Source organism: Varanus komodoensis, unplaced genomic scaffold (genome assembly GCF_004798865.1).
Source record: "Varanus komodoensis strain SLA01 unplaced genomic scaffold, ASM479886v1 scaffold5, whole genome shotgun sequence".
Lineage (NCBI taxonomy): Eukaryota > Metazoa > Chordata > Lepidosauria > Squamata > Varanidae > Varanus > Varanus komodoensis.
The window spans coordinates 43,789,149-43,803,556 of NW_025336087.1; the positions used below are offsets into that span (position 1 = coordinate 43,789,149).

The 14,408-nt window shown below is 40.5% G+C and overlaps 1 protein-coding gene across 3 annotated transcripts in view; it reads right to left on the bottom strand.

Annotated features, from left to right (window-relative positions):
• The window catches only part of NTRK2 (neurotrophic receptor tyrosine kinase 2), a 189,291-nt gene extending 175,221 nt beyond the window's left edge, over positions 1–14,070 (bottom strand). For all 3 annotated transcript variants that reach the window (XM_044446649.1, XM_044446651.1, XM_044446652.1), the window contains exon 1: positions 13,780–14,070. In XM_044446649.1, the coding sequence (XP_044302584.1) occupies positions 13,780–14,039 (260 nt within the window). In that variant the 5' untranslated portion in view covers positions 14,040–14,070. The remainder of the gene's footprint in view (positions 1–13,779) is intronic.
• Between the last annotated feature and the right edge of the window lie 338 nt (positions 14,071–14,408).

The window sequence follows — 14,408 nt, forward strand, 5'->3', positions numbered from 1 at the left end:
ATACTAATGCTATGTTGCTGTTTCTTGTTAGCCATCCAGACAGCTCTTGGGCTATTTGGTGGCATACAAATGCAATAGATAAATAAATAAACCCATTCCTCTGTAATACCCATTTCTTATCCCGCTACCATATCTGCCTCTAAGCACTCCATATACTGAATGGTTCCTCCTTCACTCCTAAAATAATAGGAGGGGAATTAAATAGTGCTGTGTAGCATCTGTTCCCAATTCTTTCCTCTCATCCTTTTCCTAACAAAATGGCATTCTGCCTCCCCAATGAAGTGATTCTTTTAGTATTTAGAGGCTGCACTTCCACAAAACTCAGTTCCTCTTACCAATATCTGGACCCTTTCAATAGCAAGGAAAACTCCCTTGCCACTGAAATAGGCCACATAAAAGTACTGGCAAACTGGACACACACCTGTGCCATGCTTCCTCCAAGCCAAATAACCCCAGCCCAAACATCTTCTAGTAGTGAAGTGAACGTTGCCTTCACTGTGAAAGGATCCATTAGAAAGGGGATTTCCAGTCAGCCCCACCAGTCTTTCAGCAGGCATCTTTCATGCACGGATGCATGTGCATGGATGATTACTGGTACTTTTTGATACTAGATACATTAACTAATTTCTTAATATTACATATGTGAACCACTGAGGGATTTCATTACCTTATTTGGTATAAGAATATTATTAATAAACAAATAAAATAAATAAATGTGATCTTGTGCTTATTTCTTGCAATATTACAGTTACTTGCAGGTGTCACTGCTTGTCAGTTTGGTCCTCCCAGCTGGGAAAGCAGGTAGAACTAAGAAGATAGTTATCTTAGTAATGCACTTTCACATTATAATTACCGCAAAAGCCAACCCTCCCTCCCTGTTCTGATTAAGAGGGACACAGAAATACTCATCCCTAAACTTCCAAGACGGGGGAACATCTCCCTGCAGTCTCATAAACAATTTCCACAGAGATTGGTAGGAGGTCTGTTTGGAAGGGGCACACTGTGATGGTCTGTGTGAGATCAAGGAAGTAAAGTATGCTCTTGTGCACACAGACACCCACCATCTCCACCACCCCTTCTCATGACTTGTGAAAATCCTTATCTATACTGACTACCCAATACACTTTTGATAAAGGGTAGTCAGTATAGATGAGGATCTTTACAAGAAATGAGAATACAGCAAATTAAAATCCCAATACCGCCAAGAGATACACAATGGCCAGCTTGAGACAAAACAATACGGCAGAATTCCTGCAATCTTGAACTGACCATTCATAACTCTCATGTTGTTGCCTGATGGTCGCCGCTTTGCTTCTCCAGAGAACATGACTAAACTAACCAGAAGCTAATGCCTGTATACAGATACTGACTTCTTGCTCCACTAACTGAGAAACAAGAAGCCACTTTTAACCAGCTTTCATACCCTCCTCATTATTTTAATTTTAGTTTAGCTGTTCCTAGTGCTGGGAGGAGCCAAGGAAAGCCAACTGGGTAGCCTGCACAAGCCTCAGCTTGTGATCAATGATCAATAAGCCAAAATTCCAAAAATAAGCCAAAAATCAATAAGCCAACATTCCAAAAATAAGCCAAAATTCCAAAAATAAGCCAAAAATCAATAAGCCAAAATTCCCAGCAGTTTGGAGTTATGTCACATCTGAACACATCCATGGGTTTATATTTTTATGTTTATCTATCAATTGTCTTGTTTTCCCACCAGAAAATAGAGATTTTTCCCATCTGTTTATCATTTTTAAAGATTTTACATTTCTATGTTCTAGCCCTGAGAATTAATTCATCCAAAGCTAAATTATAGCACATACAACCACAAGCAGAAGTTATTTCAATGAACCCACATATTTTGGAAAAGCTCAGAAATATTATAAAACTATTAAAGAATAAAGTTTATGTTTTAAGACCCTTTAATTATGTTGAAATATTCTTAGCAAGGAATAGCTTTTAAAACTTGAAACATGGCATGCTTATGGTCTGTTCCTATGCTCCAAAACATTTGGTTAATGAAATATGCCTACAGTTGTTTTGATGTAATTCATGAAAGTTTTGTGGACAAACAGCACTGAAGTCACACTGTGCTGCTAGAACTTCAATGGTACACTTTGGCTCTAGTTCTACGGTCATAAACAGCCATTTATAGGAAACATCTTTTCAAACAGATACTCTGTGCCCCAACTCCCATTCTCTAAAACAAAATCCGTTGGTTATCATTAAATGTTGCTGAGGAAAAGCTTTTTGAAGATTCTGAGCTTCAATTCTTATTTCAATGTTATTTGTGAAGGCAACTGCAAAAAATGGAAAAGAAAAAAAAAGGGGGGTGGAGCAGCAAAGTATGTACCAATGTTCAACCTGCAGCAAAACAGACTGTGTACAGGCTTTATGGAAAATATCCCTTCCAGCGAGAAAAAATCATAAATATACCTCACAAAAATATCCTTCTTTTGTAGGATGTAGGTAACATGATGTTTATGAATGCCACTGTAAATGACTTATGGATATCTCTAACCAGTGCTGCAAGATTGTAATCCTATGCATGTGGGAGTCCTGCTCTTCGGAACTTACTGGAATTTCCTTCTGACCACGTAAGTTGAACTTAGAAAACACAGGGAACTTTAAGAAAATATCTTCAACCAACTGCAATACAACCATAGCTTTAAAAAAGACGTGTAAACTAAAGTGCTCCAATTTAAACTGCTAGCATGAAGAACCCAATCAAAGAGAAGGAACGTATCCAGCCTTTCTTTGATTATGTTCCTTATCCCATGACTTCCTCAATGCAAATCCATCATGAACAACAGATAAATCCGAACTTGTTTGGTTCTTCAATTACTCTGCTGCATTTATACATAGTAGAAGCATTTCTGTTTGGAAAAGCCCCTGAACAATGTTCCAATGCGTTCCCCCTCCAATATGACCCAGGCTTTCAATCAGCAGAACTCAATTCATGAGATACTTCTACTGCGGGTATGAGCAACCACACAGAGCTCCTCACAATTCACCCCACCTCTCTCATATTTATTCCTAACTAAACTACATATTTATTTATTTATTAAATAAACTCCTAACTACACAGTTACTCCTAAGTAAATGAACACAGGCTGAACTGTGGGGCCAAACTGGGCATAAGTAAGATGCACACTCTTCAGTAATCTAAATAGAGCTATGAGGAATCAGGACACTCTAGATACTGCTTTGGGTAAGGAAAGTGTTTCATTTCATTTTTAAACTACAGTGGTACCTCGGCTCACAAACGCCTCAGTTCACAACCAAATCAGGTCATGAACAGAAATTTCAGAGAAGTATTACCTCAGTTTGCGAACTCCGCATTGGGCAACAACCACGATCGTGGCCATGTTGCTGCACAGACACAATCCAGATCACGCCAGTCTTCCCCCCGACCACGATTGCGCTTGTCTCCCCTGAGCCTGCGATTGCCCCCTTCCCCCCCACGAGTGTGCCCATGATCGCACCTGTCTTCCCCCCCAGCACGATCGCTATCGTTTGGACTCTCCTCCAAACAATAACCTCCCCCACACCTAGGTTAGTGTTGTCTACTGTACTGTACTTTGTTGTTCTTTGTTACTTTGTCTCAATTTTTTGTGATTAAAAAAAAAATTTACAAAATGGATTAACCTTATTTACATTGAACCTTATGGAAAAATTTGAGTTGGGTCATGACCAATTTGGGTCACGACCAGGGTCCTGGAATGGATTAAATTTGTGAGCAAAGAGTTCTTCCTCCTACAGTCCTCTTCCTCTTCCTGTACAGTTCTTCCTCCTACAGTTCTGACAAAATAGACTCAGAAACTGCTGTTTGTATTCAAGGAAAGCTCCCATCAGTTCCCAGTTGAGGATTCCTTTGAAATACAAGTAGCATATGCAAAAGAAGTGGAAGTTAAACTTCCCCCCTCTAGCCACCCCCACAGTAACTGTTCAGGTTTTCTTATTTGGGCCATAGTTTGCAATCCTAGTATAATGTTTATTTTCTTAAGTGCTTGATTTCATTATAACGTTTATGTTCCTTAAATAAAATTTTCTTGGCTAAGAGTATTCTTGAATTTTGAGATGAGGATTTATAAGCTCCTATAAGTAATTACCTCTTGACTTCCTACATTAGGCTTTTTTATAAGGAGATAGACAAATTGGAAAAACCCTGTCAAGTCACAAAAGGATGCATATTAACCTTGTGTTGGCTGTATTTTTCCTGCTAGTGAAGAAGAAACATGAAGAACCAGAACAAGCTTGAAATTTTGAAAAGTATTTTCTCCACTGGAGATTTTAAACTCAAAATAAGGAAAAAATGAAAATGATAGGAGAAAATGGAGAAGGAATCTTGCAAGTTTAGAATCAGAACCTATGGATATTTCAAATGTATATCCTGTTGTGTGAAAGAAAGCATAGGCATTTTTATAGAATACATTATTAATGTAGAAATGCCATACTGATTCAAGGTGGCTGGCTTGTCTAGGATTACTATGTCACATTTTGTCAATGCATAGCTTCACAGCCTGATTTGCTTGACTATGAGTGACAATGTGCAATGGTCAATAGTGTAGAACTCTGAAGCATTCTGGGTTTCAGTCCACAAGGTTTACTGTCTGACCTTTAGCTATTTCACATGGCACAGCAACCCCTGCTGCAAATAAGCTGTGCACTGAGCTGGTTCACACAACATAGAAATCCACCATGGGAACTGAACTCTGGTTGGCTGTTGTGTCATTTGAACCCTGCCCTAATTTCCTATAGTGGCATTTAAGGCAAGCCATCCTAAGAATCCATGGCCTGTACTAGGGGTTGTTTTACTCATGGTCAGTTGTCATATCATCTCTACCCACCAAATGAACCCACTGTGGGTAAAATTCCAGGCCTAGTGACTCATTTGGCACAAGCAACAACAACAAGCAACCAAACAAAACCCACTAGCTGTTCTTCTCAAGCTTGCCCTGCCCACTGCCAGAGACTGCCAACCCAAAATTGCCTAAGCAGCACTTCAGGATGGTTGGCACTGCCTTTCTCCTTTCCTTCCATGATCCCAAACCATTTGCAGCTTACCATGGCTTTTTTTACAGGTTTTTTCCCCCTCCAGTGAAATTTGACAACCACTAACAATACCAAGTAGCACCTTGGCAGGGCTTTCTGTGGCTAGAATTTTTTCATTGTTCTCATTATCTTGCACAATCAGTGCACAGATTATTACATTATTCTAAAAAAATAATAATAATCAGGCTGCAGCAAGGATGAGGGATCTACCTGTTATAACCGTTTTTACTATAGTTTATAATAGATAAACTGTAACTAATAAAAATAGCTGTGCAATCAGCAACCGATATTAAAATCTGTGTATTGGATTTCGCCTGTATTAGGACAGGCAAATAAAGATAACTTCACCACTTCCCTAAAAATCTCTTAAAGTGGTATCTAGTTTCTATTAAAAAGGAGTCGTATAATTATGGCACAACAGAAAAGTTTTATCCCACCTTGCCACCAATCAGACAGGGCAGGTACACAGATGGTTACCCCAGAAGTTCTCAAAATGTAGAGAAAATACATGGAAGCAAGCAGTTGCTATGGCATACAGATACTAAGCCATTCAGGCTTTAAATCTTCTAAGACAAGCACAGCAGATGTAGTTTTCAACCTAAAAATCACAGCCTCATCACAATCATGTAAGAGGAAGCCAAAATCCAACAGCACTCCCAAATGGTACACATGGTCCTTTAAGTGACAGTCAATGTGACTTTATCTAAAACAGGTAAAATTACTGCTTCCAAGCTCATGAGACCTGTCAAAACCTCTCTACCTTAGCTAAATATCTTTCTGTTCTTGCCACATCACAACACAATACACCATGTCAAATATTCTAAGGTTTTTTTAAAAAAAAAGTTTATGAGCCATTTATATAAGAGCAATTCCCACTGAAGGTAAAGTGGCATACCTGTCTGAGTAGATATGCATATAATTGCAGTGTAAATGAACCAGTTACCAAGTTTATTACAGTAAGAAAACTAGCAGGTATCCATCTTCATTAATACCAATTGTCTAATTGTCCCGCAGTTCTCCTGAGTGAAATTTCCCTGAATCAAACTCTTGTAAAGAGCAGAACAGAACAAATTGAAATAAAATATTATATTGACCACCATCGACTTTTCTGCTGAAACAAAGCCTTTCTTTCTAGCTCATAGAAAGTTCCAATATTTCATAGGGATAAGCTCAGCAACTCAAATTAATCCATTACAGCTTAAGACAATCTTATCTAGACAACTTCAACCATTACCGATAAGGTGGCAGAACCTCAAGAACCGTGCTCCTAAGATAATCAGAATCACTTTCTGAACACAGTGACTTGGTTCACACAATACAACAAACAACTGCAGCACAATGGACCATCATAATGGACAGTCATTTCTGTGAACCCAACATGGTTTCCACAGGTTGACCTATTTTTTCATGAACAGGAACTGAGAACACATAGTTTATTGTAGGGTTGTTCATAACCACAGTGACGTCTTGTGATGTCCAAATTGGCAAGGCAACCTCAAAATGGTTTGTCAGAAATGACCGCAGAACCACCCAGCAAGAATAGTGAAAACACCTGCTACTTCTTGTCTTACAAGTGATGACAACACCCTTCCTCATCCTTTCTCAGGGTCCTCTTACCTGTGCTCCTAAATATCTAGAAGAAAGGACTTTGAATAATGTCTCTAATGTGTTCGTGAAGTTATTCCCCCTCCAAATCCTCCATAAGTGTGTTGGAGTAAACATTCATTGCTAGGAAATGTGTATATTGACCCCTTGGTTTTGTAGTTATGCCTTGACAATTGCACCATGTTCCCCTCCAGGTTGCTTATTTGCTAGGACATTTGTGTCTGTTTAGCAATACTGCTCACTGCCCTGTAGCCTATACAACTAAGACCACTGGTGGGAAGCGACATGCACACAGGGCTGGGAGATGTCAAATATGTCTGGCAGCTGCCAGAGAGAAGAAATTTATAAGACAGTGTTCTTACTTCAGTAGAACGTGAAGCATTCTAAAAAACAAAACAAAACCAGTGGTTGCTAGCAAGGAAAACTCGAAGGTAGAGAATGAAATTAACAAAAGGGGGATATGCTTGACTAAACAGAGGAAAAACAGACCCTGAAAAAAATAGGGTGGGGAGCTTGCAAATGCATTACTGAGTTCATAAGGACTCAGCAAATGGCTTCTTTAGGGCAATCTAATAAAGAGCAGAGGAGTATCCCTTTGGAGCCAGCAACATCAGGGGCCAATCGTAAGGAGAGGGTGCTGATATATAGACAGTGGAAACAAGACATTTAAGGAACCTTAGATGCATGCCTGAAGCTGACAGTAGGACAGAGGGTGAATGCAGGCCGTAAAACAAGCCATGGCAAGCCACAGAATCCAATTGTCTGTCAGATTAGGGAGCAAACGATCAATTCATGGTGGCTTATTTTCAAGGTGGCTCTGCATGACATATACAATGGCCCACTGGATCCACATAAAAGAGTAATGCAAAATTATTTTAATCCATCATAGCAGTATTCCTTGTTGGGTGCTAAAATTCAGTAAGTGGGACCTACAACAAAATATTACAGGGTATCATCACCTCCTAGAAGGAGCACTTCCTTTCAGAGCTCCTGACTTAGCACTTTTCCTCTTAAGTACTCACTCATGTGAGTTGTCTGAGCTATCACTGAATGAATAAGGGTTTATTTACAGGAACTGGGTTTCATACCTTGTGTGAGAAGATTAATCCTGCAAGATGCTAAATGCCTCATTAAAAGTGTTTTGTTCCCTCGCTTCTGAAAGTTAACTTCTCTGAATATAACACCACATATCATCAATCTGATACCAATGCAGATTAAATACTGAGAAAACAGCATATTACCCATGAAATTGAAATTTCAAGTCCTTTAAAAGAAAAGGCAATGTGATGTGTTATTAAGGACTGCAAAAATCTTCAGCAAAGCAACCAGGCTAGATAATGTAATTAAAGCATATGCTTCTGCCCCAGCCACATTTTCCTTGCTTTAGAACAACATGTCTCTCTCCAAAGATAATAGTGTCCATTAAAAGAAAATTACTAGCAAGCAATTCACCACATAGGGATGCAGGTGGTGCAGTGGTTTAAACTGCTGTGCTATTGGGCTGGTTGATCAAAAGGTCACCAGTTCAAATCTGCACAAAGGGGTGAGTTCCCATTGCATAGTGTCTTGGACACATAGAATGTACTGAGATCACAATGCATGTATGATTTGCTGCCACACACCTTTCTCCAGATTGAAGTATTTGTATGGACATGACCACAATATGCTGCTTGATATTAATTTCCATCATAACATTATCTGGGTTTGTGCAGATATTACTCACTGGGAACAAATCTCAACCATCTAAGAATATCTGGCTCAGATATCTGGTCCAGGCTGTCTACATCATAGCTTGAACCAGAGCAGACTACTGCTTCAACTCAGTGAATGCTGATAGTGGCAACTAAATAAGAAGTAGATTCAAGACTGGGCACCCTCTTCCATTGTATTACACAATTAGTATAATATATTACACAAACATGGAAGAGACCCAAGATATTAACAGAACAAAGCTTCACAAGAGCACAAGCAGAATCTTTCTCTCAGCTCAAGCTTACAAATGTTGCTAAATAATTTATTCTTTAAATTGCATTATGTGTCTTGTTTATTAACAGGTCTGAAGTGGTTTATATAACCACATGACAAATTTGTTTTGTGGTTTTCAGATACACATAATACACTCATACACAATCTGTTTTTTTTTTTTTCAACACTATGGCAGAAGAATCGAAAAGTTGCCTGCTTTTTTGTTGGCATATGGAAACAATCCTTAAAAAGAGCAATTAATTTCAAACTTTTGTTGACTGAATAGATATAAATCACAGTAGTAATGGAATAACACAAGAACAGCTAAACTTAGCTACAACGGACTCTAATATGATAGGATGAGCTGTGGACATCACACATACTACTATAATTGCATATTTTAGTACAAGAGGAAGTATTAACCAAGATATCTAAGCAGGTCACTGGCAATCTTGATATTTTAGCTGCAGAAATCCTGGCCTGACAAAATATTCATTTCAGAATGTCTGTAGTATAGATTCTGCATTCTCTTTCTCTGCCTTAGAACTCTTTCAGTTCTCTCATACTTGTCCCTCAGCTCATTAACTGTGAAGAACCTATGAAGGTCTGCATTAAATTTCCCAGCACAGTATACTTCTCCAAAGATCAGAATATTTGTGTAACCAATAACCTAAAACAATCATGTCAGAAGTAGATTATGGTCCATTATGGGGCAATAAACATAGCCAGTGTGCATACATACACAGAAGCTTTTCAAGCCTACGCCAGGACCCCAAGGAGAAGGATCAAACACAATCTCATTATAAGCATATGTTTGTAAGAACATGTCTGTTGTGTTCATTAAAATAGGCATGTGAGCTGGTGAGTACCCTAAGAGAAATCTTTAAAATATATAATTATGCAAAGCCCTCCTACTTTTACAATCACATCTGATCTACATATTTCAGAAATCTACATATTTCCTTGCTCCCCCAAATGGTTCTATCAGCCCAATCCCAAACCAAATAAAACCAATGGGGATTTATCTTTCACTGACTGAGTTCAAAGACCAGACCACGGCTCATTATAGGTTATCTGTCCTATGCCAAGCTTTGATGCCTGTGAGTGCCAGGCTGATCCCCTGCTTAGGGTTTGTCATGTCATGTCAGAGCAGGAGGAGCAGATTATGAAAGCCAGTTTTAGGTCATTGAAAGAAAGTGGAATATAAATCAAATAAACAAATTAAATAATAAAATGTCATGGAAGAATTATGTGTAACTTACACAAAGAAAAAACAAGCCCTCACATAACCCTAACACATACCATAGATTATGAGAGAGAGAGGGAGAGAGAGAGATTATGAGAGAGTTGTTTAAGCTCCCCATAATCTACACTCACTGGGTTCACACAACGTAACAACCCTTGAGAGAGAACTGCATATTTAAAATGGCAGCCGCACACACCCACATACACCATAGCCTCACAGTCAGCTGCTGTGTCATACAAACAGTCCCAGTAAGTATGGAATAGCTTTGTGAGGAAAGGAAAATCTTAACTTCTGGAAATTGAAATGCTGAACCTCTTTCATGCTATCTCAGAATCTGTAAATTTAGAATTGATGTCCTTTCTGCTGAATATAAACTACTCTGCTCCACCATTAGATAGCAATTCCATTCCCACTGTTTTGCCTTGTACCACACCACCAGGTATATGACAAATGAAGCTTGAAGCTGAGTGAATGCTCCATTTTTCATAATGAATCCCTTTCAAGAATCACAATGCTATAGAACTGAAAATACCCAGTGATGCCAGTAACCAGGTTTTAAATGTTCCCCAGATCCACCAAATAATAGTTTCAAGATCTAGAAATTAGATAATGTGACATCATCCCAAAACATCTTTAAAGGAAAACTAATATCACCTTAAACAAAGACCCTCACATTTTGTATGTGAAATTCAACTAGTTTATAATTGCAATATGAATGGCAGTTAAGATATTGCACAAAAAGGGTCTATTGTGTTCCTGCTTAACGTCCTATTAGACGGCATACCACACTGGAAGCATTCAATTATATGTTTTCACTTTGTATACAGTTTTCAAAGCAACATACTTACTCCCTGATTAGTTGAGCTACAGCTACCACACAGGTGCTATACAAAGACACAAAGCAACTGTTGAGTTTAATTCACACTGAGTATTAACGAACAGCCTTGGCCTGCTCATCTTTTAGTGTCAAGGTTCATTTCAATTCTTTATATCTTAAAACTGTGCAATAGGATCTCCTAGGAATTAACCCACTGTTCTATGAGAAAGCCAAGCAAATGGTGTAATGTAGAAAAAGGTATCTAAATCAAATTATTAAGTTATGGTAACTCTGAAAGAGATACTGCTCCATTTCAGATATGCAAAGAAAAAATCAATCTAACTTTACACATACTTTCACAGTTACATTTCAAATTAGAGAAAAAAAGTCAAAGGACTTACAGGAGGATAATTTTTAATAAGGATGCTTGATAGGAACTGTGAAAGCCTTTTGTTTAATCAGTGTAACTTATCCTAAAAATGAAGAAAAATCCATTAAAACAGACCATCTCTATCACTTCCTGAAAAGTGTATTCTTTTTATTGTCAAGCAAGGAGCTACAAAATACGAAGCTCTTCTAAGGATGTCCAATGAAATTGTTCTTTCTGCCATGCGCAGGAACTTGCAAATACTGCAGAAGAACTACAATAAACCGTATAAAGGCAGTCCAGAACAAAGAAATGACCACAAGTGAAACCTCATTTAATTAATTTTTCAGCCTTAAAAAAATTCAAAGGAGACTCCTGAAATGCTTTTTGAGTACAACCTTTTATGGCAAAGATTATGCAGGCAACAACACACCAAAAGCAGGTAAGTGAACAAGATGCCTTTAGTGATCTTGTGCACCTCCTGCTTTTACAACTGCAAGTGACAATAATCAGTTACCTGTTCTGGAACAAATGAGACCTGACCAAACACATTACGATCCAAAGGAAAAGTTCATAACTTTAAGCTATAAAACAGTAATTAAAAGAATCCAGGAGTTGTCATTTTGTTACCTAGTAAGACTATGTTTAAGCCGGGGGTTTTTAAGGCTTTTTAAAGTGGAGGTCCTCTTCTACGCTTTATGTCCTTGATACCCGCCCCCATGCACCTCCCCAACCGATCCCTTCCTGCATGCAGCACCAGCTCATTTTTCTGCAAATGAGCATGTGCAGATGCTTGTGGGGCATTTGCACAGGGACAGCAGGCTGGGCTCTCAACTGACTACCATATTAGAAGAGAAACAGAGATCCTCTGATCCCATCCTCAAACAAGTACAACACTGTACTCTTAGAATACCACAGCAGCTTTTCTTGAGCGCTCTCATCTAATATGAATGTATGGAAAGCAGTCGCATCACAGGACCAATACAGATCAGTGAAGGTCCTCTTCCAGCAGGCGTTCTACCCACCTAATTCTTAGTTGGTGGTGGCATAGCATTGCTCCACCACCAATTGTCCTGTGCCTTCACCATGGGGTGACCCACCCCACCATTTTGGACATAGGGTGTAATCTATTATAGAAGAAGGGAAGGCAAACAATTATTTGCAGGCATTACCAACATTACCTAATTCTTTATATTCTTTGCACAGAACGATGTGTGCAAAGAGAAGCAAAAAAAACCCACACGTGTTAACAAGTAAGGACAAAGGGTTGTATCCAGTGTTAATTCAGCAGAAGTCCCAGTGAGCTAAATGAGACCAAAGCTGTCAAGAACTCAGAGTATATATTCCATGCTATTAAAATTTGGAAAAAAAAATAAATCTGACCTACCTTCTCTTTTTGTAAAAAAGTAAACATATATGCAATCAGATCAAATGGCTTTTACTTACAAATTTTTTGTTTGCATGCCATACAATATAACTGCAAATGCAAAGAAACAGCTTTTACTATTTTACCATAAACTATTTTGCACCTACCTGCCACAAACAACTTGCCCAAATCCCCTTATTTGCTTTGTTCCCTCTCATTCAGCAAATCAGCATAATTAGAGAAAGGTCACTAATAAGTAGGAATTTAAAAGTTACCTAGTCTCTTCCAAGCAAAGTCCACTTTGCAACAGAACTCTAGCTTTGTACTAAACCCAACACCAATCTATTTGCTTTATTGCTTTATCATCTAGTTTATTCCCAGGAAATTGTACAGTGGGCTATTAAGATTTATAAGCTAAATGCTTCCAAAATTGTATCTTGGTGAAAGTCAGATCTAAATTAGATCAACTCAGGCTTTTAGGCTTCCAGCTAGTTGCCTCTGAGCAAGTGCATTGCTATACAGAGACCCATCTCCTCTTACACATCCTTTCGGAAACATCTCTAGACAGTTTCCTTAAGGAGAATTTCCTCGGGAGGAATCTATTTGCCTATTACTAGGAAACCTTTTCTAACATGGAGCAATGGACTGAAATGCTTTGGTAGAGCTGAAAGACTTGCTGAAGGGATGCCAAAAGTAATATGGGGATTAGAAAGGGGGAACAAACACCCCCTGCTCACTCTAGAGAGGTGCAGCTCAGTACACAAGCGTGCCCTCATATCTATTAGCTACAATGGATTATCACCAGCTCTGCACACTGCACACATAGTAGCTGCTTTCTTCTGGCTCCATCCTCCTTCAGGTGGCTGTAAACGTTAGAGGGATGCATGTCTCATCAGAGACACGGAAGCTGTCCACTGGAGTGGGAACTAGAAAAACCTCAAGGCAGAACAGATATGCTTAGTCTGAATTCTCATCATCTGACAAGAAAGGCTGTGCTTGGCATATTCCTGGTATTTCAGAAAAGGAACATGCATGGGTCTGTAGCCAGGCGTTTATTATTGGAACCTTGAGGAATTTTTAAAAACTGAACCCCACAAAGAAATAGTTCACACTGGGCAATGTATGTATGCTCCGCATAAAAACCTGGGCGTTATTTAAATAAATAAGCAAGATACTACCTGTCTGCATCATTTATGCGTGCCAGCAGCAGAGGCAATCTTTAAAAGGCTGCTCGATTTAGTATGCATGTGCGAAGATATGGAAAAGTTAAATAGAGAGAAGGACCGTCAGTCGGTTTCGCTCGTCGCCCTCTCCCTGCGCCACGCCGACCCCGGCCCAAGCGCGGCGGCTCTTTCACTCACATGTGCGTGACTTTCTCTCGCTCGCTCCTCTTGCCGAGCACCGGGAAGGCCGCGAGGCTTGGCGTGGGTTCGCTGCACCAGATCCGCTCAGGGCGGCTGCAGTCGCACGGGATGGGGCAGGCGGAGGCGAGCAGCCCCCGCCAGGCGCCCAGCAGCAGCCAGCACAAGCTCCAGAAGCGAATCGCCGTCGGCCGCGGGGAGCCCTGCAGCCGCCGCTGCTGCCGCCGCCACCACCACCACGTCCTGGGCCAGGGCCCCATGCCGATGTCGCCGGTGCCGGTGCCGCCGCCCGCGCCTTCTTCCTCCCTCGTCCGCTCGATCGCGCACCCGCCTGCCTTCCCGCCCGCCCGCCCGCCCGCCAAGCGCAGTCAAGCCAGCGTGGCTGCCCCGACCCCGAGCCGGTCACTCGGGCATCCTCTGCTCGCCGCGTCGGTCCGGTGGCGGCCGCTGCCTCGTCCTCGCCTCAACCGTCGAGGCGCCGTCGGCCGGTGGTGCAAGCCCTCGTGGCGCTGCGGCGCGAGAGGCGCTTTCGGACGCTGCAAAGAAAGCGAGACGCTCCGTGAAGGCTGCCGGAAAGACCGGCCGGGCTCACCGCGATGCCACCGGCGCCGCGTCCCGCGCTCCCCGCC